This window comes from Chiroxiphia lanceolata, chromosome 15, assembly GCF_009829145.1.
Source record: "Chiroxiphia lanceolata isolate bChiLan1 chromosome 15, bChiLan1.pri, whole genome shotgun sequence".
NCBI lineage: Eukaryota > Metazoa > Chordata > Aves > Passeriformes > Pipridae > Chiroxiphia > Chiroxiphia lanceolata.
In genome coordinates this window covers 2,907,942-2,933,368 of record NC_045651.1, presented here as the reverse complement: position 1 = coordinate 2,933,368, position 25,427 = coordinate 2,907,942, and the positions used below count along the sequence as shown (strand labels likewise).

The following is a 25,427-nucleotide window of genomic DNA, read 5'->3' as shown; positions in this document are numbered from 1 at the left end:
GGCCGTGGGCAGCGGGGAACAGGGACAGACGAGGGGGACGTTCCGTTGCTCCCCGTCTTATCGTACTGAAGCAGCGGCCCCTCATGGCTCATCCGGCCCCTTGCCGGCACTTCCATCCCCGCTTCCATGTCCGCGCGTCCTGCCCCGGGCTCAGCCGCGGGCGAGCGGCGGCACCGCGCGTGTGCGCGCGTGTCCGTGGGCCGGGCCGAGCGGCAGCGCGGGCAGCGGGCGGCGGCGGGCGCAGTCCCAGCGCGCACCGCTGGGTGGTGGTCTCGGCTAAGGCGCCGCCGAGCCCGACCCAGCCCAGCTCAGCACAGCCAAGCCCAGCCCAGCTCACAACAGCCGAGCCGGGCGGAGCGGGCAGCGCCTGCGGCAGCGACCGCTGGCTCTGCCAGCCGAGCCTGGGACACCGCGCCCGCACTCCGGGCTGCGGAACCGACCCCCTGACAGGGAAGGAAGGCACCCGATTGACCGCTGCCGCTTTCAACGGGGACTACGCGAGAGATCCGCGAGAAGGAGATCGGACACCGCCGCCGCCGCCGCCGGCGGAGGAGGGCCATGGCGATGGCAAGGCAAGTGCTTTGTGTGTGTGCTTTGCTGTCCGTGCCGCTCGCTCGCTCGCAGCCCATCCGCTACTCCGTGGCCGAGGAGGCGGACAGCGGCTCCCTGGTCGGCAACCTGGCGCAGGACGCGGCGCTGCCGCCGGCGCAGCTCTCGGCTCGCCGCGCCCGCCTGCTGCCCGAGGACGGCCGGCAGCACTTTCGCCTCGACCGCGACAGCGGCCGCCTCGTCGTGGCCGACAGGCTCGACCGGGAGCAGCTGTGCGCCCAGTCCCACACCTGCACGCTCGCCTTCGAGCTGCTGCTGGCCGACCCGCTGCAGTTCTTTCGGGTCGAGGTGACCCTGCAAGACATCAATGACCATTCGCCCGTTTTCCCTGCTGAACGAGTCATTTTAAAGATCCTGGAAACGAGCGACCCAGGCTCTCGTTTCCCTCTGCAGGGGGCTCGGGACTTTGATATTGGCAGCAACAGTATCCAGGCATACAGCATCGCTCCCGAGAACGAGTACTTTAGCGTCTCCTATGAGAGTCGGTTTGCAGGCAAGAAATCTATCGAACTGGTCTTGGAAAAGCCTCTAGACAGAGAGGAGCAGGCAGAGATGGATTTCCGTCTCATTGCTGTGGATGGAGGATCTCCACCCAGGACTGGGTCCACCCAAGTCCATATTGTCGTCCTAGATGTCAATGACAATCCTCCAATCTTCACACAGGAGGAGTACATAGGGAAGGTTTTAGAAAACGCATCAACGGGTTCTGTGGTTCTGAGCGTGTTGGCAACAGATCGGGATGAAGGAATTAATGGGGACATCTCCTACCAGTTCAGCGAAGAAGTGGGTCAGAGTGACTCAGCATTTGAGATCGATCCCATAACAGGTGAAATCAAACTCACAAAGCCTCTGGACTTTGAGGCAGCACAGACTCACGAACTCAGTGTGAGTGCCGCTGATGGGAGTGGACTCTCAGCAATCTGCAAGGTGTTGGTGCAGGTGTTGGATGTGAATGACAACGCCCCGGAGCTGGAGGTCAGTTCCTTCAGCAGTCCCCTCCCCGAGAACTCAGCGCCCGGCACGGTCGTTGCCCTCTTCACTGTCCGGGACCGCGATGCCGGGGCCAACGGCAAGGTCTCGTGTGCCCTGGACGATCAGCTCGTCTTCTCCCTGCGCCCAGCCTACAAGAATTACTACGAGCTGGTGACCGTGAGTGCCCTGGACCGCGAGGAGACGGCTCAGTACATGCTGACGGTGACAGCGGCAGACGCGGGCTCCCCTCCTCTGACGAGCAGCCACACCTTCACCGTGGCCATCTCGGACGTCAACGACAACGCCCCTGTCTTCAGCCAGACCTCGTACACCATGTACGTGCGGGAGAACAATGTCCCCGGCGTGCTGGTCGGAGCCGTGAGCGCTGCAGATGCCGACGTGGGGCTCAACGCCAAGGTGAGCTATTCGCTGTCAGCGGGGCAAGCGGCGGAGCGGCCTTGGTGCTCGTGCCTGTCGGTGAACTCGGAGAACGGGCAGGTGTTTGTGCTGCGAGGCCTGGACTACGAGCAGCTGAGGCAGAGCGAGGTGGTGGTGAGCGCCTCTGACGCGGGCTCTCCTCCCCTGCGAGCCAACGTCACCGTCCGCCTGCTGGTGCTGGACGAGAACGACAACGCCCCGCTCGTGCTGTACCCGGCGCACGACAGCGGCCCGGCCTCCAGCGAGCTGGTGCCCGTGTCGGCTGAGGCGGGCTACCTCGTCTCCAAAGTGGTGGCCGTCGATGCCGACTCGGGGCAGAACTCGTGGCTCTCCTACCACCTGCTCAGGGCCACCGACCCCGGGCTCTTTGCCGTGGCTGCCCAAAGCGGCGAGGTCAGGCTCAGGAGGCCGCTGACAGACAGAGACAGCGTCAAGCACAAGCTCGTCGTCCTGGTGCGAGACAACGGCCGCCCACCCCTCTCAGCCACCGCCGCTCTCAGCGCACTCCTGCTCAAGGACTTCTCCGACCTGCGCCAACCGCACAGCAGCCCGGCCACCGACGACCAGCCCGGCTCCCTCACCACCTACTTGATCCTCGCCTTGCTCTTCGTCTCCCTGCTCTTCCTCGGCTCCACGGCAGCCTTCGTGGCTCGCGGGCTGTGCAAGAGAAAGGAGCTGAAGGCTGGCCACGTGCTTTACGGGGCCGACAACTTGCCCAGCGGCCTGGCCGAGGCAGCTGCTGCAGGGACCCTGCCCCACCCCTACTGCTACGAGATCAGCCTCACCACGGGCTCGGCCAACAGTGAGTTCAAGTTCCTCAAGCCCTTCGTGCCCAGCCTGACACCACAGCCCTGTGCCGTGGCCGGGGGCCCCAGTGAGGAACAGGTTTTCCCTTGTGTCCCTGTCCCCGCAGAGGACGTGACACCGGACGATGCTGGGACTGTCTCTGCAGAACAGTTCAACCGTCTGTCCTTTAACTAGCACGGGGTTTGCACAGGTAGAGGCTTCATGTGTCATGGTAGGAAAGGATTCAGGCCGGAACCTGTGGGAACGATTCCTGCAGAGGAAATCTGTATTTGCAATTGCCATAACAAAATTCTGGAAAATTTTATGTCAGGGAATGCTTGTGTTCCACTAAAAACCAACAAGGAAACTGAATGAAAGGTACCAGAGCTCTTTCACTCAAACATTCATATGTTTCAAGTCTGTTAAGGCCATTCCTGAGAGGTTTTAAGAATGCTGTTAGCTCCCCCAGCTAAGCTCTTGTCTCTCTTGCTGTCAGACAAGACAATGGACCCTTAATTCTGTTCTGTAACAGTATGGCACAGAAAATGGGACAGACAAACCTCATCCTTGCTGAAATTCACAGTGACCTTTTCCCGGCTTAGGAAAGAAATTAAATAGTGATTGCTGTGTCACAATGCCATGTGAGCACCAAGGTCTTTCTTTCCTGCCTTCCAGATGTCTTTGTCTGCAATATATGGGCTCTGTAGGCTTTGATTTCTTGTCACTATGCCAGTCAACACAGCCACTGTTTGTTTCCTAATCTTCACTGGTGCTGCCCGGTGAATCAGGGAATTCCTGCCATTCAGCCATTGCAAAGCAGGCAGTTCCAGCTCAGCAGGCAAGGAGGGTATTTTGACCCTTTGAGTACAGCAGTCTTATCTTCTTTGTGTCACAGAGCAGCAAAATGCACAATAGGATCTATACTTTGGCCCATAAGAGGGGATTGGGTGTTCTATCTACTTGCAATACATCGGCACAAACGGGTAGACTGTAACTGTACAGAGATGTGAAAACCTGTTCATTGTCTTTGGGTGCATTGCATGAATAGTCCACCTGTCCCTCAAAGAGCATTTTCTGAATTAAGATGAGCTTGTGAAAGGGACTTTGAGTTTGATCTTGTTCCTGAATTCAGCAGAACTGAACTGGGAAGCTCTCCCGGCATAACTTTCTGGGTTTGTGTTTGAGCATTTGCATTCTCCTTTAGACCCTTTTTCCTTGTACTTTCTGAACTGAGCTTGAGCATTTTTTTTGCCTGTTCCTTTTAAGAAGGACTGTCACCCCATCTATAGTAACTGATACCTTTAATAATGTATGTGATGCACGGAATATCCAGAAAGCCTCATCTGTCTGTGTTGTGCTGAAGTTTTAAACTGCAACATTCTGAACTGGGATACTCCTGAGTGTAAAAATTGTAATAATGTGTAATTGTGCAATAAAGAGAGTACCTTAATTCCTTGTATGGAAGAATCTTCTGTAGAATCATTCATTCAGGAAAGGTCTCTCAAGGTTTTTCAGATGTGTGGGAGGTTTTTTCTCGTTTTGTCCATTTATTGAGGTGATGTTGGGTGGGTCCCTATGTGTCTAGAGCGTGGTGATGCTGATGATAGAGGGTTGAATGTCGTGCCCGTGCAGTTACAGGTTTTCCCTTCTGTTCCTGTCCCCACAGAGGACGTGACACCAAACGATGCTGGGTCTGTCTCTGCAGAACAGTTCAACAGACTTTCCCTTAACTAGCACGGGGTTTGCACAGGCAGAGGTTTCAAGCCTTGTGATAGGAAGGGATGAAGGCTGCAGCCTGTGGCAATGGTTCCTGCAGAGGAAATCTGTATTCACAATTGCCCTAACCAAATTCTGGGAAACTGTAAGTTAGTGAATGCTTGTGTTCCACTAAAAAACAAGAAGCAAACAGAATAAATGGAACCAAAGGTCTTTCACTCAGACAGTAGCAGGTTTCAGACCTCCTTCAGCCATTTCTGACAGGCTTTAAGAATGGGGTTAGCTCTCCCAGCTAAGCTCTTGTCTCTCTTGCTGTCAGATAAGACTGTAGACTCTTCTGTAACAGAATGGCACAGTTGGGCACACAAATCTCATCCTTGCTGAAGTGCATCAAGACCTTTTCACAGCTCAGGAAAGTTGTGAATGCAGTGTCACAATGTTGTGTGAGCACAGGGCTCTTTCTTTTCTGAGTTCTGATTGTCCCTCTCTGAGTTACCAGCCTGTTGGAATGGTTCCTGCAGAGGAAATCTGTATTTGCAATTGGCATAACCACATTCTGGGAAACTGTAAATCAGGGAATGCTTTTGTTCCACTAAAACCCAAGAAGAAAACAGAATGAAGGGACCAGAGCTCTTTCACTCAAACATTCATATATTTCAGGTCTATTAAGGCCATTTCTGAGAGCCTTTAAGAATGGCTCTCCCATCTAAGCTCTTGTCTCTCTTGCTGTCAGGCAAGACAGTGGACCTTTAATTCTGTTCTGTAACAGGATGGCACAGAAAATGAGACAGACAAACCTCATCCTCTCTGAAATTCACCATGACCTTTGCCCAGCTCAGGAAAGTAATTAAATTGTGAGTGCTGTGTCACAATGTCATGTGAGCACCAAGGTCTTTCCTTCCTGAGTTCCAGATGTCTCTGTCTGATATATATGGGCTCTGTAGACTTTGATTTCTTGTCACTATGTCAGTCAATACAGCCACTGTGTGTTTCCTAATCTTCACTGGTGTTGCCCTCTGAATCAGGGAATTCCTGCCATTCAGCCATTGCAAAGCAGGCAATTCCAGCTCAGCGGGCAAGGAGGGTATCTTGACCCTTTGAGTACAGAGCTCTCATGTTCTTTGTGTCAGAGAAGAGCAGCAAAATACACAATAAGATCTATATTTTTGACCATAAGAGGGGATTGGGTGTTCTGTCTCCTGGCAGTACAGCAGCACAAACGGTGTTGGGATAGACTACAACTGCACCGAGTTGTGAAAACCTGTTCATTGTGTTTGGGTGCATTGCATGAAAACTCCAAATGTCCCTCAAAGAGCATTTTCTGAAGGTACAATCAAGATGAGCCTGTGAAAAGGACTTTGATCTCCTCGTTGTTCTTGGATTCGGTGGAATTGAACTGGGAAGCTGTCCCAGCATAACTTCCTGGGTTTTGTTAGATCATTTGCGTTCTCCTTTTGGCCCCTTTTTCTTTGTACTCCCTAAACTGAGTTAGAGCATTTTTTTGCCTATTCCTTTTAAAAAGGACTGTCACCCTATCTATAGTAACTGATACCTTTATTAATGTGTGTGATGCACGGAATATCCAGGAAGCCTCACCCTGTCTGTGTTGTGCTGAAGTTTTAAATTGCAACATTCTAAACTGGGATACCCTTGAGTGTAAAAACTGTAATAATGTGTAAGAGTGAAATAAATTAATTCCTTGTGTGGAAGAATCTTTTTTGGAATCATTCATTCAGAAAAGTTCTGTCAAGGTTTTTCAAAAGTCTGGGAGGTTTTTTCTCGTTTTGTCCATTTATTGAGATGATGATGGGTGGGTCAATGTGTGTCTAGAGCGAGGCGATGCTGCCGATAGTGTGTTGAACGCCGTGCCCGTGCTGTTACCGCTGCGCTGCCACTGCGGAGGCTCCGGGTCGGTTTTTCTGTTCGGGGAAGGCGGCTCAATCCCTCCGAGCTCAGCCTCTGCCTTATGCTGCGGTGGGAAACGCCTTGAGCGACTTTTACAGGTCCGTTTCTCGAAAGGCGCGGACTCTCCTGCCAGGAGCAGAGACTCACGGTTTCCCGAGGACTGTGGGCAGCGGGGAGGGCGGACAGAAGCGGGACAGATTGTGGCGCTGTCCGTGCGCTCGGAGTCAAGTGGCATTCCCACAGGGCTCACCCCGATCCTCCTGGGCATTTTTATCCCCGCTTCCATGGGCGCGCGTCCTGCCCCGGGCTCAGCCGCGGGCGAGCGGCGGCACCGCGCGTGTGCGCGCGTGTCCGTGGGCCGGGCCGAGCGGCAGCGCGGGCAGCGGGCGGCGGCGGGCGCAGTCCCAGCGCGCACCGCTGGGTGGTGGTCTCGGCTAAGGCGCCGCCGAGCCCGACCCAGCCCAGCTCAGCACAGCCAAGCCCAGCCCAGCTCACAACAGCCGAGCCGGGCGGAGCGGGCAGCGCCTCGGCAGCGACCGCTGGCTCTGCCAGCCGATCCTGGGACACCGCGCCCGCACTCCGGGCTGCGGAACCGACCCCCTGACAGGGAAGGAAGGCACCCGATTGACCGCTGCCGCTTTCAACGGGGACTACGCGAGAGATCCGCGAGAAGGAGATCGGACACCGCCGCCACCACCGCCGCCGGCGGAGGAGGGCCATGGCGATGGCAAGGCAAGTGCTTTGTGTGTGTGCTTTGCTGTCCGTGCCGCTCGCTCGCTCGCAGCCCATCCGCTACTCCGTGGCCGAGGAGGCGGACAGCGGCTCCCTGGTCGGCAACCTGGCGCAGGACGCGGCGCTGCCGCCGGCGCAGCTCTCGGCTCGCCGCGCCCGCCTGCTGCCCGAGGACGGCCGGCAGCACTTTCGCCTCGACCGCGACAGCGGCCGCCTCGTCGTGGCCGACAGGCTCGACCGGGAGCAGCTGTGCGCCCAGTCCCACACCTGCACGCTCGCCTTCGAGCTGCTGCTGGCCGACCCGCTGCAGTTCTTTCGGGTCGAGGTGACCCTGCACGACATCAATGACCATTCGCCCGTTTTTCCCGAGGATAGAGTTGCTTTTAAGATTCCCGAAACGAGTGACCCCGGCTCTCGTTTCCCACTGGACGCTGCTCGAGACCTCGATATTGGCAGCAACAGCATTCAGGCATACAGCATCTCTCCCGAGAACCAGTACTTTAGTGTCTTTTCTGGCACTCGGAGTGACGATGACAAATATGTTGAACTTGTTTTGGAAAAGCCTCTAGACAGAGAGGAGCAGGCAGAGATGGATTTCAGTCTCATTGCTGTGGATGGGGGCTCTCCACCCAGGAGTGGGACCACACAAATTCACATTATAATTCTGGATGCGAATGACAACTCCCCAGTCTTCACACAGGAGGTGTACCGTGCGCGGGTTTTAGAAAACATGCCAGAGGGCTCTGTTGTTCTGACTGTGCTGGCAACCGATCAGGATGAAGGAATTAATGGAGACATCTCCTATCAATTCAGGCAAGCAGTGGACCAGAAAGACCCAGCATTTGAGATTGATCCCATAACGGGTGAAATTAAACTCACAAAGCCTCTGGACTTTGAGGCAGCAGAGCATCATGAACTCCGTGTGAGGGCCACAGATGGGGGGGGCCTTTCAGCAATCTGCAAGGTGTTGGTGGAGGTGTTGGATGTGAATGACAATGCCCCGGAGCTGGAGGTCAGTTCCTTCAGCAGTCCCCTCCCCGAGAACTCAGAGCCCGGCACGGTCGTTGCCCTCTTCACTGTCCGGGACCGCGATGCCGGGGCCAACGGCAAGGTCTCGTGTGCCCTGGACGATCAGCTCGTCTTCTCCCTGCGCCCAGCCTATAAGAATTACTACGAGCTGGTGACCGTGAGTGCCCTGGACCGCGAGGAGACGGCTCAGTACATGCTGACGGTGACAGCGGCAGACGCGGGCTCCCCTCCTCTGACGAGCAGCCACACCTTCACCGTGGCCATCTCGGACGTCAACGACAACGCCCCTGTCTTCAACCAGACCTCGTACACCATGTACGTGCGGGAGAACAATGTCCCCGGCGTGCTGGTCGGAGCCGTGAGCGCTGCAGATGCCGACGTGGGGCTCAACGCCAAGGTGAGCTATTCGCTGTCAGCGGGGCAAGCGGCGGAGCGGCCTTGGTGCTCGTGCCTGTCGGTGAACTCGGAGAACGGGCAGGTGTTTGTGCTGCGAGGCCTGGACTACGAGCAGCTGAGGCAGAGCGAGGTGGTGGTGAGCGCCTCTGACGCGGGCTCTCCTCCCCTGCGAGCCAACGTCACCGTCCGCCTGCTGGTGCTGGACGAGAACGACAACGCCCCGCTCGTGCTGTACCCGGCGCACGACAGCGGCCCGGCCTCCAGCGAGCTGGTGCCCGTGTCGGCTGAGGCGGGCTACCTCGTCTCCAAAGTGGTGGCCGTCGATGCCGACTCGGGGCAGAACTCGTGGCTCTCCTACCACCTGCTCAGGGCCACCGACCCCGGGCTCTTTGCCGTGGCCGCCCAAAGCGGCGAGGTCAGGCTCAGGAGGCCGCTGACAGACAGAGACAGCGTCAAGCACAAGCTCGTTGTCCTGGTGCGAGACAACGGCCGCCCACCCCTCTCAGCCACCGCCGCTCTCAGCGCACTCCTGCTCAAGGACTTCTCCGACCTGCGCCAACCGCACAGCAGCCCGGCCACCGACGACCAGCCCGGCTCCCTCACCACCTACTTGATCCTCGCCTTGGTCTTCGTCTCCCTGCTCTTCCTCGGCTCCACGGCGGCCTTCGTGGCTCGCGGGCTGTGCAAGAGAAAGGAGCTGAAGGCTGGCCACGTGCTTTACGGGGCCGACAACTTGCCCAGCGGCCTGGCCGAGGCAGCTGCTGCAGGGACCCTGCCCCACCCCTACTGCTACGAGATCAGCCTCACCACGGGCTCGGCCAACAGCGACTTCAAGTTCCTCAAGCCCTTCGTGCCCAGCCTGACACCACAGCCCTGTGCCATGGCCGGGGGCCCCAGTGAGGAACAGGTTTTCCCTTGTGTCCCTGTCCCCACAGAGGACGTGACACCGGACGATGCTGGGACTGTCTCTGCAGAACAGTTCAACCGTCTTTCCTTTAACTAGCACGGGGTTGGCACAGGCAGATGCTTCATGCCTCGTGGTAGGAAGGGATGAAGACTGTAGCCTGGGGGAATGGTTCCTTCAAGGTAAATCTGTATTTGTAATTGGCTCCAGCAATTCTCCAGGAATTGTGTCTTGTGGTAGGAGGGGATGCAGGCTGCAGCCTGTGGCAATGGTTCCTCCAACGTAAATCTGTACACCCAATTGGCATAACCAATTTCCAAAAACTGTAAGTGAGGGAATGCTTATGTTATACTAAAAACCAAGAAGCAAACAGAGTAAAGGGTACCAAAGCTCTTTCATTCTGACAGTAGTAGGTTTCAGACCTCATTCAGCCATTTCTGACAGGCTTTAAGAATGGGGTTACCACTCCCAGCTAAGCTCTTGTCTCTCTTGCTGTCAGATAAGACCGTGGACTCTTCTGTAACAGAATGGCACAGTTGGGCACACGAATCTCATCCTTCCTGAAAAGCATCAAGACCTTTTCCCAGCTCAGGAAAGTTGTGAATACAGTGTCACACTGTCTTGTCAGCACAGGGCTCTTTCTTTCCTCAATTATGAATGTCTCTGTCTGAGATACCAGCCTGTGGGAATGGTTCCTCCAGAGCAAATCTGTATTTGCAACTGGCATAACCAAATTCCGGGAAATTATAAGTCAGAGAATGCTTGTGTTCCACTAAAACCCAAGAAGGAAACAGAATGAAGGGGGCCAGAGCTCTTTCACTCAGACATTCATGTGTTTCAAGTCTGTTAAGGCCATTTCTGCGAGGCTTTAAGAATGGGGTTAGCAGTCCCAGCTAAACTCTTTTCTCTCCTGCTGTCAGACAAGACTGGGGACCTTTAATTCTGTTCTATAGCAGTATGGAACAGAAAATGAGACAGACAAACCTCATCCTCTCTGAAACTCACAATGATCTTTGCCCAGCTCAGGAAAATAAGGAAGTTGTCGTTGCTGTGTCAAGTTGCATGTGAGCACCAAGCTCTTCCTTTCAAGGGTTCTGGATGTTTCTGTCTGACATATATGGGCTCTGTGGGCTTTGATTTCTTGTCACTATGCCAGTCAACACAGCCCCTGTGTGTTTCCTAATCTTCACTGGTGTTGCTCGGTGAATCAGGGAATTCCTGCCATTCAGCTATTGCAAAGCAGGCAATTCCAGCTCAAAAGGTAAGGAGGGTATTTTGATCCTTTGAGTACAGAGGTCTCACTCATCTTTTATGTGTCAGAGAAGAGCAGCAAAACGCCCAATAAGATCTATATTTTGGCCGATAAGAGGGGATTGGGTGTTCTATCTCCTTGCAGTACAGCAGCAGAAATGGCGTTGGGGTAGACTGTAACTGTACAGAGGCGTTAAAACCTGTTCACTGTTTTTGGGTGCATTGCATGAATACTCCATGTGTCCTTCAAAGAGCATTTTCTGAATTGTGATGAGTTTGTGAAAAGGACTTTGATTTTGGTCTTCTCATTGATGTTCCTGAATTCAGCAAAATTGAACTTGGAAGCTGTCCCACCATAACTTTCTGGGGTTTTGTTAGAGGATTTGTGTTCTCCTTTAGGTCCTTTCTCCTTGTACTCCCTGAACTGAGTTGGAGCACTTTTTTACCTGCTCCTTTTAAGAAGGACTGCCACTCTATCTATAGTAACTGATACCTTTAATAATGTGTGTGATGCACGGAATATTCAGAAAGCCTCCCACTGTCTGTGTTGTGCTGAAGTTTTAAATTGTAACGTTCTAAACTAGGATACAGTTGAGTGTAACAACTGAAATAATGTGTAGGAGTGAAATAAAGAAAGTACCTTAATTCCTTGTGTGGAAGAATCTTGTGTAGAATCATTCATTCGGGAAAGCTCTGTCAAGGTTTTATCAAGAGTCTGGGAGATTTTTTTTCTCGTTTTGTCCATTTCTTGAGGTAATGTTGGGTGGGTCCATGTGTATCTAGAGCATGGTGATGCTGATGGTAGAGTGTTCAGTGCCGTGCCCGTGCTGTTACCGCTGTGCTGCCACTGCGGAGGCTCCGGGCTGGTTTGTCTGTTCGGGGAAGGCAGCTCAGTCTTTTCGGGCTCAGCCTCTGCCTCACGCTGAGGTGGGAAACGCCTTGTGCGGCTTTTACAGGTGCGTTTCTCGAAGGGCGCGGACTCTCCTGCCAGGAGCAGAGACTCACGGTTTCCTGAGGACTGTGGGCAGCGGGGAGCGCGGAGAAACGGGGCAGGTTCCGGCGCTGTCCTTGCGCTGGGAGTCAAGTGGCATTCCCACAGGGCTCACCCCGATCCTCCTGGGCATTTTTATCCCCGAGTTGATGTCCGCGCGTCCTGCCCCGGGCTCAGCCGCGGGCGAGCGGCGGCACCGCGCGTGTGCGCGCGTGTCCGTGGGCCGGGCCGAGCGGCAGCGCGGGCAGCGGGCGGCGGCGGGCGCAGTCCCAGCGCGCACCGCTGGGTGGTGGTCTCGGCTAAGGCGCCGCCGAGCCCGACCCAGCCCAGCTCAGCACAGCCAAGCCCAGCCCAGCTCACAACAGCCGAGCCGGGCGGAGCGGGCAGCGCCTGCGGCAGCGACCGCTGGCTCTGCCAGCCGAGCCTGGGACACCGCGCCCGCACTCCGGGCTGCGGAACCGACCGGAATAGAGAGGGAGAAGAAGGGAACCGACCCGACCGCTGCCGCTTTCGCGGGGACTACGCGAGAGATCCGCGAGAAGGAGATCGGACACCGCCGCCGCCGCCGGCGGAGGAGGGCCATGGCGATGGCAAGGCAAGTGCTTTGTGTGTGTGCTTTGCTGTCCGTGCCGCTCGCTCGCTCGCAGCCCATCCGCTACTCCGTGGCCGAGGAGGCGGACAGCGGCTCCCTGGTCGGCAACCTGGCGCAGGACGCGGCGCTGCCGCCGGCGCAGCTCTCGGCTCGCCGCGCCCGCCTGCTGCCCGAGGACGGCCGGCAGCACTTTCGCCTCGACCGCGACAGCGGCCGCCTCGTCGTGGCCGACAGGCTCGACCGGGAGCAGCTGTGCGCCCAGTCCCACACCTGCACGCTCGCCTTCGAGCTGCTGCTGGCCGACCCGCTGCAGTTCTTTCGGGTCGAGGTGGCCCTGCAAGACATCAATGACCATTCGCCCGTTTTCCCTGCTGAACGAGTCACTTTTGAAATCCCCGAAAAGAGCGACCCGGGCTCACGATTCCCTCTGGAGGTTGCTCGGGACCTTGATATTGGCAGCAACAGCATTCAGACATACAACATCTCTCCCGAGAATGACTACTTTAGTGTCTCCTTCGCAAGTCGGAGTAATGGTTACAAGTATGTTGAACTTGTATTGGAAAAACCGCTAGATAGAGAGGAGCAGGTAGAGATGCATTTCAGTCTCATTGCTGTGGATGGAGGCTCTCCTCCCAGAAGTGGGAGCACCCAAGTCCATATTGTCGTTTTAGATGTCAATGACAACGCTCCCGTCTTCACACAGGATAGTTACACAGTGCAGGTTTTGGAAAACGCACCAGAGGGCTCTGTGGTCCTGAATGTGTGGGCAACAGATCAGGATGCGGGAGTTTATGGAGAAATCTCCTACCACTTCAGCGAAGCAGTCAGCCAGAGTGACTCAGCATTTGAGATTGACTCCACAAGTGGTGAAATTAAACTCACAAAGCCTCTGGACTTTGAGGTAGCAGAGACTCACGAACTCAGTGTGAGGGCCAAAGATGGAGGAGGACTTTCAGCAATCTGCAAGGTGTTGGTGCAGGTGTTGGATGTGAATGACAATGCCCCGGAGCTGGAGGTCAGTTCCTTCAGCAGTCCCCTCCCCGAGAACTCAGCGCCCGGCACGGTCGTTGCCCTCTTCACTGTCCGGGACCGCGATGCCGGGGCCAACGGCAAGGTCTCGTGTGCCCTGGACGATCAGCTCGTCTTCTCCCTGCGCCCAGCCTATAAGAATTACTACGAGCTGGTGACCGTGAGTGCCCTGGACCGCGAGGAGACGGCTCAGTACATGCTGACGGTGACAGCGGCAGACGCGGGCTCCCCTCCTCTGACGAGCAGCCACACCTTCACCGTGGCCATCTCGGACGTCAACGACAACGCCCCCGTCTTCAGCCAGACCTCGTACACCATGTACGTGCGGGAGAACAATGTCCCCGGCGTGCTGGTTGGAGCCGTGAGCGCTGCAGATGCCGACGTGGGGCTCAACGCCAAGGTGAGCTATTCGCTGTCAGCGGGGCAAGCGGCGGAGCGGCCTTGGTGCTCGTGCCTGTCGGTGAACTCGGAGAACGGGCAGGTGTTTGTGCTGCGAGGCCTGGACTACGAGCAGCTGAGGCAGAGCGAGGTGGTGGTGAGCGCCTCTGACGCGGGCTCTCCTCCCCTGCGAGCCAACGTCACCGTCCGCCTGCTGGTGCTGGACGAGAACGACAACGCCCCGCTCGTGCTGTACCCGGCGCACGACAGCGGCCCGGCCTCCAGCGAGCTGGTGCCCGTGTCGGCTGAGGCGGGCTACCTCGTCTCCAAAGTGGTGGCCGTCGATGCCGACTCGGGGCAGAACTCGTGGCTCTCCTACCACCTGCTCAGGGCCACCGACCCCGGGCTCTTTGCCGTGGCCGCCCAAAGCGGCGAGGTCAGGCTCAGGAGGCCGCTGACAGACAGAGACAGCGTCAAGCACAAGCTCGTCGTCCTGGTGCGAGACAACGGCCGCCCGCCCCTCTCAGCCACCGCCGCTCTCAGCGCACTCCTGCTCAAGGACTTCTCCGACCTGCGCCAACCGCACAGCAGCCCGGCCACCGACGACCAGCCCGGCTCCCTCACCACCTACTTGATCCTCGCCTTGGTCTTCGTCTCCCTGCTCTTCCTCGGCTCCACGGCAGCCTTCGTGGCTCGCGGGCTGTGCAAGAGAAAGGAGCTGAAGGCTGGCCACGTGCTTTACGGGGCCGACAACTTGCCCAGCGGCCTGGCCGAGGCAGCTGCTGCAGGGACCCTGCCCCACCCCTACTGCTACGAGATCAGCCTCACCACGGGCTCGGCCAACAGTGAGTTCAAGTTCCTCAAGCCCTTCGTGCCCAGCCTGACACCACAGCCCTGTGCCATGGCCGGGGGCCCCAGTGAGGAACAGGTTTTCCCTTGTGTCCCTGTCCCCACAGAGGACGTGACACCGGACGATGCTGGGACTGTCTCTGCAGAACAGTTCAACCGTCTGTCCTTTAACTAGCACGGGGTCAGCACAGGCAGAGGCTTCATGCCTCGTGGTAGGAAGGGATGTAGGCTGCAGCCTGTGGGAATGGTTCCTCCAAAATAAATCTACCATTGGCATAACCAACTTCAGAAACTCTAGGTCAGGGAATGCTTGTGTTCCAACCAAGAAGCAAACAGGAGAAAGGGACCAAAGCTCTTTCACTCAGATAGTAGTAAGTTTTCAGTCCTGATTCAACCATTTCTGACAGGCTATAGAAATGGGATTAGCAGTCCCAGAGAAGATCTTGTCTCTCTTGCTGTCACACAAGACACTACTCCACTTATTCTCTTGTATAAGGGAATGGCACAGTTGGGCAGGGAAATCTCATCCTTGCTGGAATGCAAAAAGACCTTTTCCCTGATCAGAAAAATTAGGATGTTGTGAGTATTGTCTTAGTGCTAGCACTCTTTCTTTCCTGGGTTCCAGATGTGTCTGTCTGATATATATGGGCTCTGTGGGCTTTAATTTCTTGTCACTAAGTCAGTCAATACAGCCACTGTGTGTTTCTTAATCCTCACTGGTGTTGCCCGGCAGATCAGGGAATTCTTGTCACTCAACCATTGCAAAGCAGGCAATTCCAGCTCAGCGGGCAAGGAGGGTATCTTGACCCTTTGAGTACAGCAGTCTCATCTTTTTTGTGTCAGAGAAGAGCAGTAAAATGCACAATAGGACCTATACTTTGGCCGATAAGAGGGGATTGGGTGTTCTGTCTGCTTGCAATACATCGGCACAAACGGGTAGACTGTAACTGTACAGAGATGTGAAAACCTGTTCATTGTTTTTGGGTGCGTTGTATGAATACTCCACGTGTCCCTCGAAGAGCATTTCCTGAATTAAGATGAGCTTGTGAAAGGGACTTTGAGTTTGGTCTTGTTCCTGAATTCAGCAGAATTGAACTGGGAAGGTCTCCCAGCATAATTTTCTGGGTTTGTGTTTGAGCATTTGCGTTCTCCTTTAGACCCTTTTTCCTTGTACTTCCTGAACTGAGTTAGAGCATTTTTTTGCCTCCTCCTTTTAAGAAGGACTGTCACCCCATCTATAGTAACTGATACCTTTAATAATGTATGTGATGCACGGAATATCCAGAAAGCCTCACGCTGTCTGTGTTGTGCTGAAGTTTTAAACTGCAACATTCTGAACTGGGATACTCCTGAGTGTAAAAACTGTAATAATGTGTAATTGTGCAATAAAGAGAGTACCTTAATTCCTTGTATGGAAGAATCTTCTGTAGAATCATTCATTCGGGAAAGGTCTCTCAAGGTTTTTCAAAAGTCTGGGAGGTTTTTTTCTCGTTTTGTCCATTTATTGAGGTGATGTTGGGTGGGTCCTTACGAGTCTAGAGCGTGGTGATGCTGATGATAGAGGGTTGAATGTCGTGCCTGTGCAGTTACAGGTTTTCCCTTGTGTTCCTGTCCCCACAGAGGACGTGACACCAAACGATGCTGGGTCTGTCTCTGCAGAACAGTTCAACAGACTTTCCTTTAACTAGCACGGGATTTGCACAGGCAGAGGTTTCAAGCCTCGTGATAGGAAGGGATGCAGGCTGCAGCCTGTGGGAATGGTTTCTGCAGAGTAAATCTGTATTCACAATTGCCCTAACCAAATTCTGGGAAGCTGTAAGTTAGTGAATGCTTGTGTTCCACTAAAAACCAAAAAGCAAACAGAATAAATGGAACCAAAGCTCTTTCACTCAGACAGTAGCAGGTTTCAGACCTCATTCAGCCATTTCTGACAGGCTTTAAGAATGGGGTTAGCTCTCCCAGCTAAGCTCTTGTCTCTCTTGCTGTCAGATAAGACCGTAGACTCTTCTGTAACAGAATGGCACAGCTGGGCACACAAATCTCATCCTTGCTGAAGTGCATCAAGACCTTTTCACAGCTCAGGAAAGTTTTGAATGCAGTATCACAATGTCGTGTCAACACAGGACTCTTTCTTTCTTGAGTTCTGATTGTCCCTCTCTGAGTTACCAGCCTGTTGGAACGGTTCCTGCAGAGGAAATCTGTATTTGCAATTGGCATAACCACATTCCGGGAAATTGTAAATCAGGGAATGCTTTTGTTCCACTAAAAACCAAGAAGCAAACAGAATGAAGGGACCAGAGCTCTTTCACTCAAACATTCATATGTTTCAGGTCTATTAAGGCCATTCCTGAGAGCCTTTAAGAATGGACTTGGCTCTCCCAGCTAAGCTCTTGTCTCTCTTGCTGTCAGGCAAGACAGTGGACCTTTAATTCTGTTCTGTAATCGTATGGCACAGAAAATGAGACAGACAAACCTCATCCTCTCTGAAATTCACCATGACCATTGCCCAGCTCAGGAAAGTAATTAAATTGTGAGTGCTGTGTCACAATGCCATGTGAGCACCAAGCTCTTCCTTTCATGGGTTCCAGATGTCTCTGTCTGATATATATGGGCTCTGTGGGCTTTGATTTCTTGTCACTGTGTCAGTCAACACAGCCACTGTGTGTTTCCTAATGTTCACTGGTGTTGCCCGTTGAATCAGGGAATTCCTGTCACTCAGCCATTGCAAAGCAGGCAATTCCAGCTCAGCAGGCAAGGAGGGTATTTTGATCCTTTGAGTACAGAGCTCTCATGTTCTTTGTGTCAGAGAAGAGCAGCAAAATACACAATAAGATCTATATTTTTGACCATAAGAGGGGATTGGGTGTTCTGTCTCCTGGCAGTACAGCAGCACAAACGGTGTTGGGATAGACTACAACTGCACCGAGTTGTGAAAACCTGTTCATTGTCTTTGGGTGCATTGCATGAAAACTCCAAATGTCCCTCAAAGAGCATTTTCTGAAGGTACAACCAAGATGAGCTTGTGAAAAGAACTTTGAGTTTGATCTCCACATTGCTGTTCCTGGATTCAGCAGAAGTGAACTGGGAAGCTGTCCCAGCATAACTTTCTGGGTTTGTGTTAGAGCATTTGCATTCTCCTTTAGGACCTTTTTTCTTTGTACTCCCTGAACTGAGTTTGAACATTCTTTTGCCTATTCCTTTTAAAAAGGACTCTCACCCTATCTATAGTAATTGATACCTTTACTAATGTGTGCGATGCACGGAATATTCAGAAAGCCTCACGCTGTCCGTGTTGTGCTGAAGTTAAATTCTAACATTCTAAACTGGGATAGCCCTAAGTGTAAAAACTGTAATAACGTGTAAGAGTGAAATAGAGTACCTTAATTCCTGGTGTGGAAGAATCTTTGTAGAATCATTCATTCGGAAAAGGTCTGTCAAGGTTTTTCAAAAGTCTGGGAGGTTTTTTTCTCGTTTTGTCCATTTATTGAGGTAATGTTGGACGAGTGCAGATGTATACAGTGCTTGGAGATGTTACCGATAGTGTGTTCAATGCAGTGCCCGTGCAGTTAGTGCTGAGCTGCCACTGCGGAGGCTCCGGGCCAGTTGGTCTCTTCTGGGAAGGCGGCTCAGTCTTTCCGGGCTCAGGTTCTGCCTCACGCTGCGGCCGGAAACGCCTTGTGCTGCTTTTACCGCTGCGTTTCTCGAAAGGCGGGGACTCCCCTGCCAGGAGCAGAGACTCACGGTTTCCCGAGGACTGTGGGCAGCGGGGCGGGCGGAGAAACGGGACAGGTTCCGGCGCTGTCCGTGCGCTCGGAGTCAAGTGGCTTTCTCACATGACTCACCCCGATCCTCCCGGGGCACATCAATCTCCGGTTAGATGAGCGCGCGTCCTGCCCCGGGCTCAGCCGCGGGCGAGCGGCGGCACCGCGCGTGTGCGCGCGTGTCCGTGGGCCGGGCCGAGCGGCAGCGCGGGCAGCGGGCGGCGGCGGGCGCAGTCCCAGCGCGCACCGCTGGGTGGTGGTCTCGGCTAAGGCGCCGCCGAGCCCGACCCAGCCCAGCTCAGCACAGCCAAGCCCAGCCCAGCTCACAACAGCCGAGCCGGGCGGAGCGGGCAGCGCCTGCGGCAGCGACCGCTGGCTCTGCCAGCCGAGCCTGGGACACCGCGCCCGCACTCCGGGCTGCGGAACCGACCGGAATACAGAGGGAGAAAGAAGCCATCCGACCGCTGCCGCTTTCGGCGAGGACTACGGGAGAGATTCGCGAGAAGGAGACTGGACCCCGCCGCCGCCGCCGGCGGAGGAGGGCCATGGCGATGGCAAGGCAAGTGCTTTGTGTGTGTGCTTTGCTGTCCGTGCCGCTCGCTCGCTCGCAGCCCATCCGCTACTCCGTGGCCGAGGAGGCGGACAGCGGCTCCCTGGTCGGCAACCTGGCGCAGGACGCGGCGCTGCCGCCGGCGCAGCTCTCGGCTCGCCGCGCCCGCCTGCTGCCCGAGGACGGCCGGCAGCACTTTCGCCTCGACCGCGACAGCGGCCGCCTCGTCGTGGCCGACAGGCTCGACCGGGAGCAGCTGTGCGCCCAGTCCCACACCTGCACGCTCGCCTTCGAGCTGCTGCTGGCCGACCCGCTGCAGTTCTTTCGGGTCGAGGTGGCCCTGCAAGACATCAATGACCATTCGCCCGTTTTCCCCGAGGAAAGAGTCACTTTTAAGATACCTGAAACGAGTGACCCTGGCTCTCGTTTCCCTCTGGAGGTTGCTCAGGACCTTGATATTGGCAGCAACAGCGTTCAGGCATACAGCATCTCTCCCGAGAACGAGTATTTTAGTGTCTCCTATGGGAACCTGATTAGGGGCAAGAAGTCTGTTGAACTTGTTTTGGAAAAGCCGCTAGACAGAGAAGAGCAGGCAGAGATGGATTTCAGTCTCATTGCCGTGGATGGGGGCTCTCCACCCAGGACTGGGACCACACAAATTCACATTACAGTTCTGGATGTCAATGACAACGCTCCTGTCTTCACACAGGAGGTGTATGATGTGCAGGTTTTGGAAAATGCACCAAAAGGCTCTGTGGTTCTGACTGTGCTAGCAACTGATAGGGATGCAGGAGTTAATGGAGAAATCTCCTACCAGTTCAGACAAGTAGTCAGCCCGAGGGACTCAGTCTTTGAGATTGATCCCATAACGGGTGAAATTAAACTCACAAAGCCTCTGGACTTTGAAGTAGCAGAGATTCACGAACTCAGTGTGAGGGCCACAGATGGAGGGGGCCTTTCAGCAATCTGCAGGGTGTTGGTGGAGGTGTTGGATGTGAATGACAATGCCCCGGAGCTGGAGGTCAGTTCCTTCAGCAGTCCCCTCCCCGAGAACTCAGCGCCCGGCACGGTCGTTGCCCTCTTCACTGTCAGGGACCGCGATGCCGGGGCCAACGGCAAGGTCTCGTGTGCCCTAAACGATCAGCTGGTCTTCTCCCTGCGCCCAGCCTATAAGAATTACTACGAGCTGGTGACCGTGAGTGCCCTGGACCGCGAGGAGACGGCTCAGTACATGCTGACGGTGACAGCGGCAGACGCGGGCTCCCCTCCTCTGACGAGCAGCCACACCTTCACCGTGGCCATCTCGGACGTCAATGACAACGCCCCCGTCTTCAGCCAGACCTCGTACACCATGTACGTGCGGGAGAACAATGTCCCCGGCGTGCTGGTCGGAGCCGTGAGCGCTGCAGATGCCGACTTGGGGCTCAACGCCAAGGTGAGCTATTCGCTGTCAGCGGGGCAAGCGGCGGAGCGGCCTTGGTGCTCGTGCCTGTCGGTGAACTCGGAGAACGGGCAGGTGTTTGTGCTGCGAGCCCTGGACTACGAGCAGCTGAGGCAGAGCGAGGTGGTGGTGAGCGCCTCTGACGCGGGCTCTCCTCCCCTGCGAGCCAACGTCACCGTCCGCCTGCTGGTGCTGGACGAGAACGACAACGCCCCGCTCGTGCTGTACCCGGCGCACGACAGCGGCCCGGCCTCCAGCGAGCTGGTGCCCGTGTCGGCTGAGGCGGGCTACCTCGTCTCCAAAGTGGTGGCCGTCGATGCCGACTCGGGGCAGAACTCGTGGCTCTCCTACCACCTGCTCAGGGCCACCGACCCCGGGCTCTTTGCCGTGGCCGCCCAAAGCGGCGAGGTCAGGCTCAGGAGGCCGCTGACAGACAGAGACAGCGTCAAGCACAAGCTCGTCGTCCTGGTGCGAGACAACGGCCGCCCACCCCTCTCAGCCACCGCCGCTCTCAGCGCACTCCTGCTCAAGGACTTCTCCGACCTGCGCCAACCGCACAGCAGCCCGGCCACCGACGACCAGCCCGGCTCCCTCACCACCTACTTGATCCTCGCCTTGGTCTTCGTCTCCCTGCTCTTCCTCGGCTCCACGGCAGCCTTCGTGGCTCGCAGGCTGTGCAAGAGAAAGGAGCTGAAGACTGGCCACGTGCTTTACGGGGCCGACAACTTGCCGAGCGGCCTGGCCGAGGCAGCTGCTGCAGGGACCCTGCCCCACCCCTACTGCTACGAGATCAGCCTCACCACGGGCTCGGCCAACAGCGACTTCAAGTTCCTCAAGCCCTTCGTGCCCAGCCTGACACCACAGCCCTGTACCATGGCCGGGGGCCCCAGTGAGGAACAGGTTTTCCCTTGTGTCCCTGTCCCCACAGAGGACGTGACACCGGACGATGCTGGGACTGTCTCTGCAGAACAGTTCAACCGTCTGTCCTTTAACTAGCACGGGGTCAGCACAGGCAGAGGCTTCATGCCTCGTGGTAGGAAGGGATGTAGGCTGCAGCCTTTGGGAATGGTTCCTCCAAAATAAATCTACCATTGGCATAACCAACTTCAGAAACTCTAGGTCAGGGAATGTTTGTGTTCCAACCAAGAAGCAAACAGGAGAAAGGGACCAAAGCTCTTTCACTCAGATAGTAGTAAGTTTTCAGTCCTGATTCAACCATTTCTGACAGGCTATAGAAATGGGATTAGCAGTCCCAGAGAAGATCTTGTCTCTCTTGCTGTCACACAAGACACTACTCCACTTATTCTCTTGTATAAGGGAATGGCACAGTTGGGCAGGGAAATCTCATCCTTGCTGGAATGCAAAAAGACCTTTTCCCTGATCAGAAAAATTAGGATGTTGTGAGTATTGTCTTAGTGCTAGCACTCTTTCTTTCCTGGGTTCCAGATGTGTCTGTCTGATATATATGGGCTCTGTGGGCTTTAATTTCTTGTCACTAAGTCAGTCAATACAGCCACTGTGTGTTTCTTAATCCTCACTGGTGTTGCCCGGCAGATCAGGGAATTCTTGTCACTCAACCATTGCAAAGCAGGCAATTCCAGCTCAGCAGGCAAGGAGGGTATCTTGACCCTTTGAGTACAGCAGTCTCATCTTCTTTGTGTCAGAGAAGAGCAGTAAAATGCACAATAGGATCTATACTTTGGCCGATAAGAGGGGATTGGGTGTTCTGTCTGCTTGCAATACATCAGCACAAACGGGTAGACTGTAACTGTACAGAGCTGTGAAAACCTGTTCATTGGTTTTGGGTGCATTGCATGAATACTCCACGTGTCCCTCGAAGAGCATTTCCTGAATTAAGATGAGCTTGTGAAAGGGACTTTGAGTTTGGTCTTGTTCCTGAATTCAGCAGAATTGAACTGGGAAGCTCTCCCAGCATAATTTTCTGGGTCTGTGTTTGAGCATTTGCGTTCTCCTTTAGACCCTTTTTCCTTGTACTTCCTGAAATGAGTTTGAGCATTTTTTTGCCTCCTCCTTTTAAGAAGGACTGTCACCCCATCTATAGTAACTGATACCTTTAATAATGTATGTGATGCACGGAATATCCAGAAAGCCTCATCTGTCTGTGTTGTGCCGAAGTTTTAAACTGCAACATTCTGAACTGGGATACTCCTGAGTGTAAAAACTGTAATAATGTATAAGAGTGAAATAAAGAGAGTACCTTAATTCCTTGTGTGGAAGAATCTTCTGTAGAATCATTCATTCGGGAAAGCTCTGTCAAGGTTTTTCAAAAGTCTGGGAGGTTTTTTCTCGTTTTGTCCATTTATTGAGGTTATGTTGGGTGGGTCCCTACGAGTCTAGAGCGTGGTGATGCTGATGGTAGAGGGTTGAATGTCGTGCCCGTGCAGTTACAGGTTTTCCCTTGTGTCCCTGTCCCCACAGAGGACGTGACACCAAACGATGCTGGGTCTGTCTCTGCAGAACAGTTCAACAGACTTTCCTTTAACTAGCACGGGGTTTGCACAGGCAGAGGTTTCAAGCCTCGTGATAGGAAGGGATGCAGGCTGCAGCCTGTGGCAATGGTTTCTGCAGAGTAAATCTGTATTCACAATTGCCCTAACCAAATTCTGGGAAGCTGTAAGTTAGTGAATGCTTGTGTTCCACTAAAAACCAAGAAGCAAACAGAATAAATGGAACCAAAGCTCTTTCACTCAGACAGTAGCAGGTTTCAGACCTCATTCAACCATTTCTGACAGGCTTTAAGAATGGGGTTAGCTCTCCCAGCTAAGCTCTTGTCTCTCTTGCTGTCAGATAAGACTGTAGACTCTTCTGTAACAGAATGGCACAGTTGGGCACACAAATCTCATCCTTGCTGAAGTGCATCAAGACCTTTTTCCAGCTCAGGAAAGTTTTGAATGCAGTGGCACAATGTTGTGTGAGCACAGGGCTCTTTCTTTCCTGAGTTCTGATTGTCCCTCTCTGAGTTACCAGCCTGTTGGAATGGTTCCTGCAGAGGAAATCTGTATTTGCAATTGGCATAACCACATTCTGGGAAATTGTAAATCAGGGAATGCTTTTGTTCCACTAAAAACCAAGAAGCAAACAGAATGAAGGGACCAGAGGTCTTTCACTCAGACATTCATATGTTTCAGGTCTATTAAGGCCGTTCCTGAGAGCCTTTAAGAATGGGCGTGGCTCTTCCAGCTAAGCTCTTGTCTGTCTTGCTGTCAGGGAAGACAGTGGACCTTTAATTCTGTTCTGTAACAGGATGGCACAGAAAATGAGACAGACAAACCTCATCCTCTCTGAAATTCACCATGACCATTGCCTAGCTCAGGAAAGTAATTAAATTGTGAGTGCTGTGTCACAATGTCATGTGAGCACCAAGCTCTTCCTTTCATGGGTTCCAGATGTCTCTGTCTGACATCTATGGGCTCTGTGGGCTTTGATTTCTTTTCACTATGCCAGTCAAGACAGCCACTGTGTGTTTCCTAAAGTTCACTGGTGTTGCCCGTTGAATCAGGGAATTCCTGTCACTCAGCCATTGCAAAGCAGGCAATTCCAGCTCAGCGGGCAAGGAGGGCACTTTGATCCTTTGAGTACAGAGCTCTCATGTTCTTTGTGTCAGAGAAGAGCAGCAAAATGCACAAAAAGATCAATATGTTGGACCATAAGAGGGGATTGGGTGTTCTGTCTCCTGGCAGTACAGCAGCACAAACGGTGTTGGGATAGACTACAACTGCACCGAGTTGTGAAAACCTGTTCATTGTGTTTGGGTGCATTGTATGAAAACTCCAAATGTCCCTCAAAGATCATTTTCTGAAGGTACAATCAAGATGAGCTTGTGAAAAGAACTTTGAGTTTGATCTCCTCGTTGTTCTTGGATTCGGTGGAATTGAACTGGGAAGCTGTCCCAGCATAACTTTCTGGGTTTGTGTTAGAGCATTTGCATTCTCCTTTAGGACCTTTTTTCTTTGTACTCCCTGAACTGAGTTTGAGGTTTTTTTGCCTATTCCTTTTAAAAAGGACTGTCACCCTATCTATAGTAATTGATACCTTTAATAATGTGTGCGATGCACGGAATATCCAGGAAGCCTCACGCTGTCTGTGTTGTGCTGAAGTTTTAAATTGTAACATTCTAAAATGGGATAGACCTGAGTGCAAAAACTGAAAGAATGTGTAAGAGTGAAATAAAGAGAGTACCTTAATTCCTTGTGTGGAAGAATCTTTTGTAGAATCAATCATTCAGAAAAGGTCTGTCAAGGTTCTTCAAGCGTCTGGGAGATTTTTTCTCGTTTTGTCCATTTATTGAGGTAATGTTGGGTGGGTCCCTGTGTGTCTAGAGCGTGACGCTGCTGATGGTAGACTGTTCAATGCCGTGCCCGTGCTGTTACTGCTGCGCTGCCACTGCGGGGGCTCCGGGCCGGTTTGTCTGTTGGGGAAGTCGGGTCAGTCATTCCAAGCTCAGCCTCTGCCTCACTCTGAATTGGGAAACGCCTTGTGCGACTTTTATTGCCGCGTTTCTCAAAAGGTTCTGACTCTCGTGTCAGCAGCAGGGAGCTCAGGAGTTCCCGCGGGCTGGAGGCAGCGGGGAGAGCGGACAGACTCGGGACAGGTAACGGAGCTGTCCGTGCGCTCGGAGTCAAGCGACGGCCCCACAGGGCCCATGCCGACCCTTGCCGGCACTTCCATCCCCGCTTCCATGGGCGCGCGTCCTGCCCCGGGCTCAGCCGCGGGCGAGCGGCGGCACCGCGCGTGTGCGCGCGCGTCCGTGGGCCGGGCCGAGCGGCAGCGCGGGCAGCGGGCGGCGGCGGGCGCAGTCCCAGCGCGCACCGCTGGGTGGTGGTCTCGGCTAAGGCGCCGCCGAGCCCGACCCAGCCCAGCTCAGCACAGCCAAGCCCAGCCCAGCTCACAACAGCCGAGCCGGGCGGAGCGGGCAGCGCCTGCGGCAGCGAGCGCGGGGTCTGCCAGCCGATCCTGGGACACCGCGCCCGCACTCCGGGCTGCGGAACCGAACGGAATACAGAAGGAGAAGAAGGGAACCCGACCGCTGCCGCTTTCGGCGTGGACTACGCCAGAGATCCGCGAGAAGGAGATCGGA

At 54.4% G+C, this 25,427-nt stretch overlaps 4 protein-coding genes across 4 annotated transcripts; all 4 read left to right on the top strand.

Annotated features, from left to right (window-relative positions):
- Positions 1 to 524: 524 nt before the first annotated feature.
- On the top strand, positions 525 to 3,000 carry LOC116794273 (protocadherin beta-15-like). Its single transcript, XM_032702818.1, has one exon. The coding sequence runs from the start codon at positions 559 to 561 to the stop codon at positions 2,998 to 3,000; it is 2,442 nt and encodes an 813-aa protein (XP_032558709.1). The 5' UTR covers positions 525 to 558.
- Positions 3,001 to 7,067: 4,067 nt separating this feature from the next.
- On the top strand, positions 7,068 to 9,627 carry LOC116794266 (protocadherin beta-15-like). The gene has a single exon (XM_032702812.1). The coding sequence runs from the start codon at positions 7,145 to 7,147 to the stop codon at positions 9,584 to 9,586; it is 2,442 nt and encodes an 813-aa protein (XP_032558703.1). The 5' UTR covers positions 7,068 to 7,144; the 3' UTR covers positions 9,587 to 9,627.
- Positions 9,628 to 12,304: 2,677 nt separating this feature from the next.
- LOC116794274 (protocadherin beta-15-like) lies at positions 12,305 to 17,583 on the top strand. The gene is made up of 2 exons (XM_032702819.1): positions 12,305 to 14,839; positions 16,774 to 17,583. Exon 1 carries the CDS (start codon positions 12,311 to 12,313, stop codon positions 14,750 to 14,752), a length of 2,442 nt encoding a protein of 813 aa, XP_032558710.1. The 5' UTR covers positions 12,305 to 12,310; the 3' UTR covers positions 14,753 to 14,839; positions 16,774 to 17,583.
- A 1,294-nt stretch (positions 17,584 to 18,877) lies between these two features.
- LOC116794275 (protocadherin beta-15-like) lies at positions 18,878 to 21,406 on the top strand. Its single transcript, XM_032702820.1, has one exon. It carries the CDS (start codon positions 18,884 to 18,886, stop codon positions 21,323 to 21,325), a length of 2,442 nt encoding a protein of 813 aa, XP_032558711.1. The 5' UTR covers positions 18,878 to 18,883; the 3' UTR covers positions 21,326 to 21,406.
- The last annotated feature ends 4,021 nt before the right edge of the window (positions 21,407 to 25,427 follow it).

Bases quoted from the DNA above. Each gene is read 5' to 3' on its own strand.
- LOC116794274 (XM_032702819.1), top strand. From the start codon at position 12,311: ATGGCGATGGCAAGGCAAGTGCTTTGTGTGTGTGCTTTGCTGTCCGTG.
- LOC116794273 (XM_032702818.1), top strand. From the start codon at position 559: ATGGCGATGGCAAGGCAAGTGCTTTGTGTGTGTGCTTTGCTGTCCGTG.
- LOC116794275 (XM_032702820.1), top strand. From the start codon at position 18,884: ATGGCGATGGCAAGGCAAGTGCTTTGTGTGTGTGCTTTGCTGTCCGTG.
- LOC116794266 (XM_032702812.1), top strand. From the start codon at position 7,145: ATGGCGATGGCAAGGCAAGTGCTTTGTGTGTGTGCTTTGCTGTCCGTG.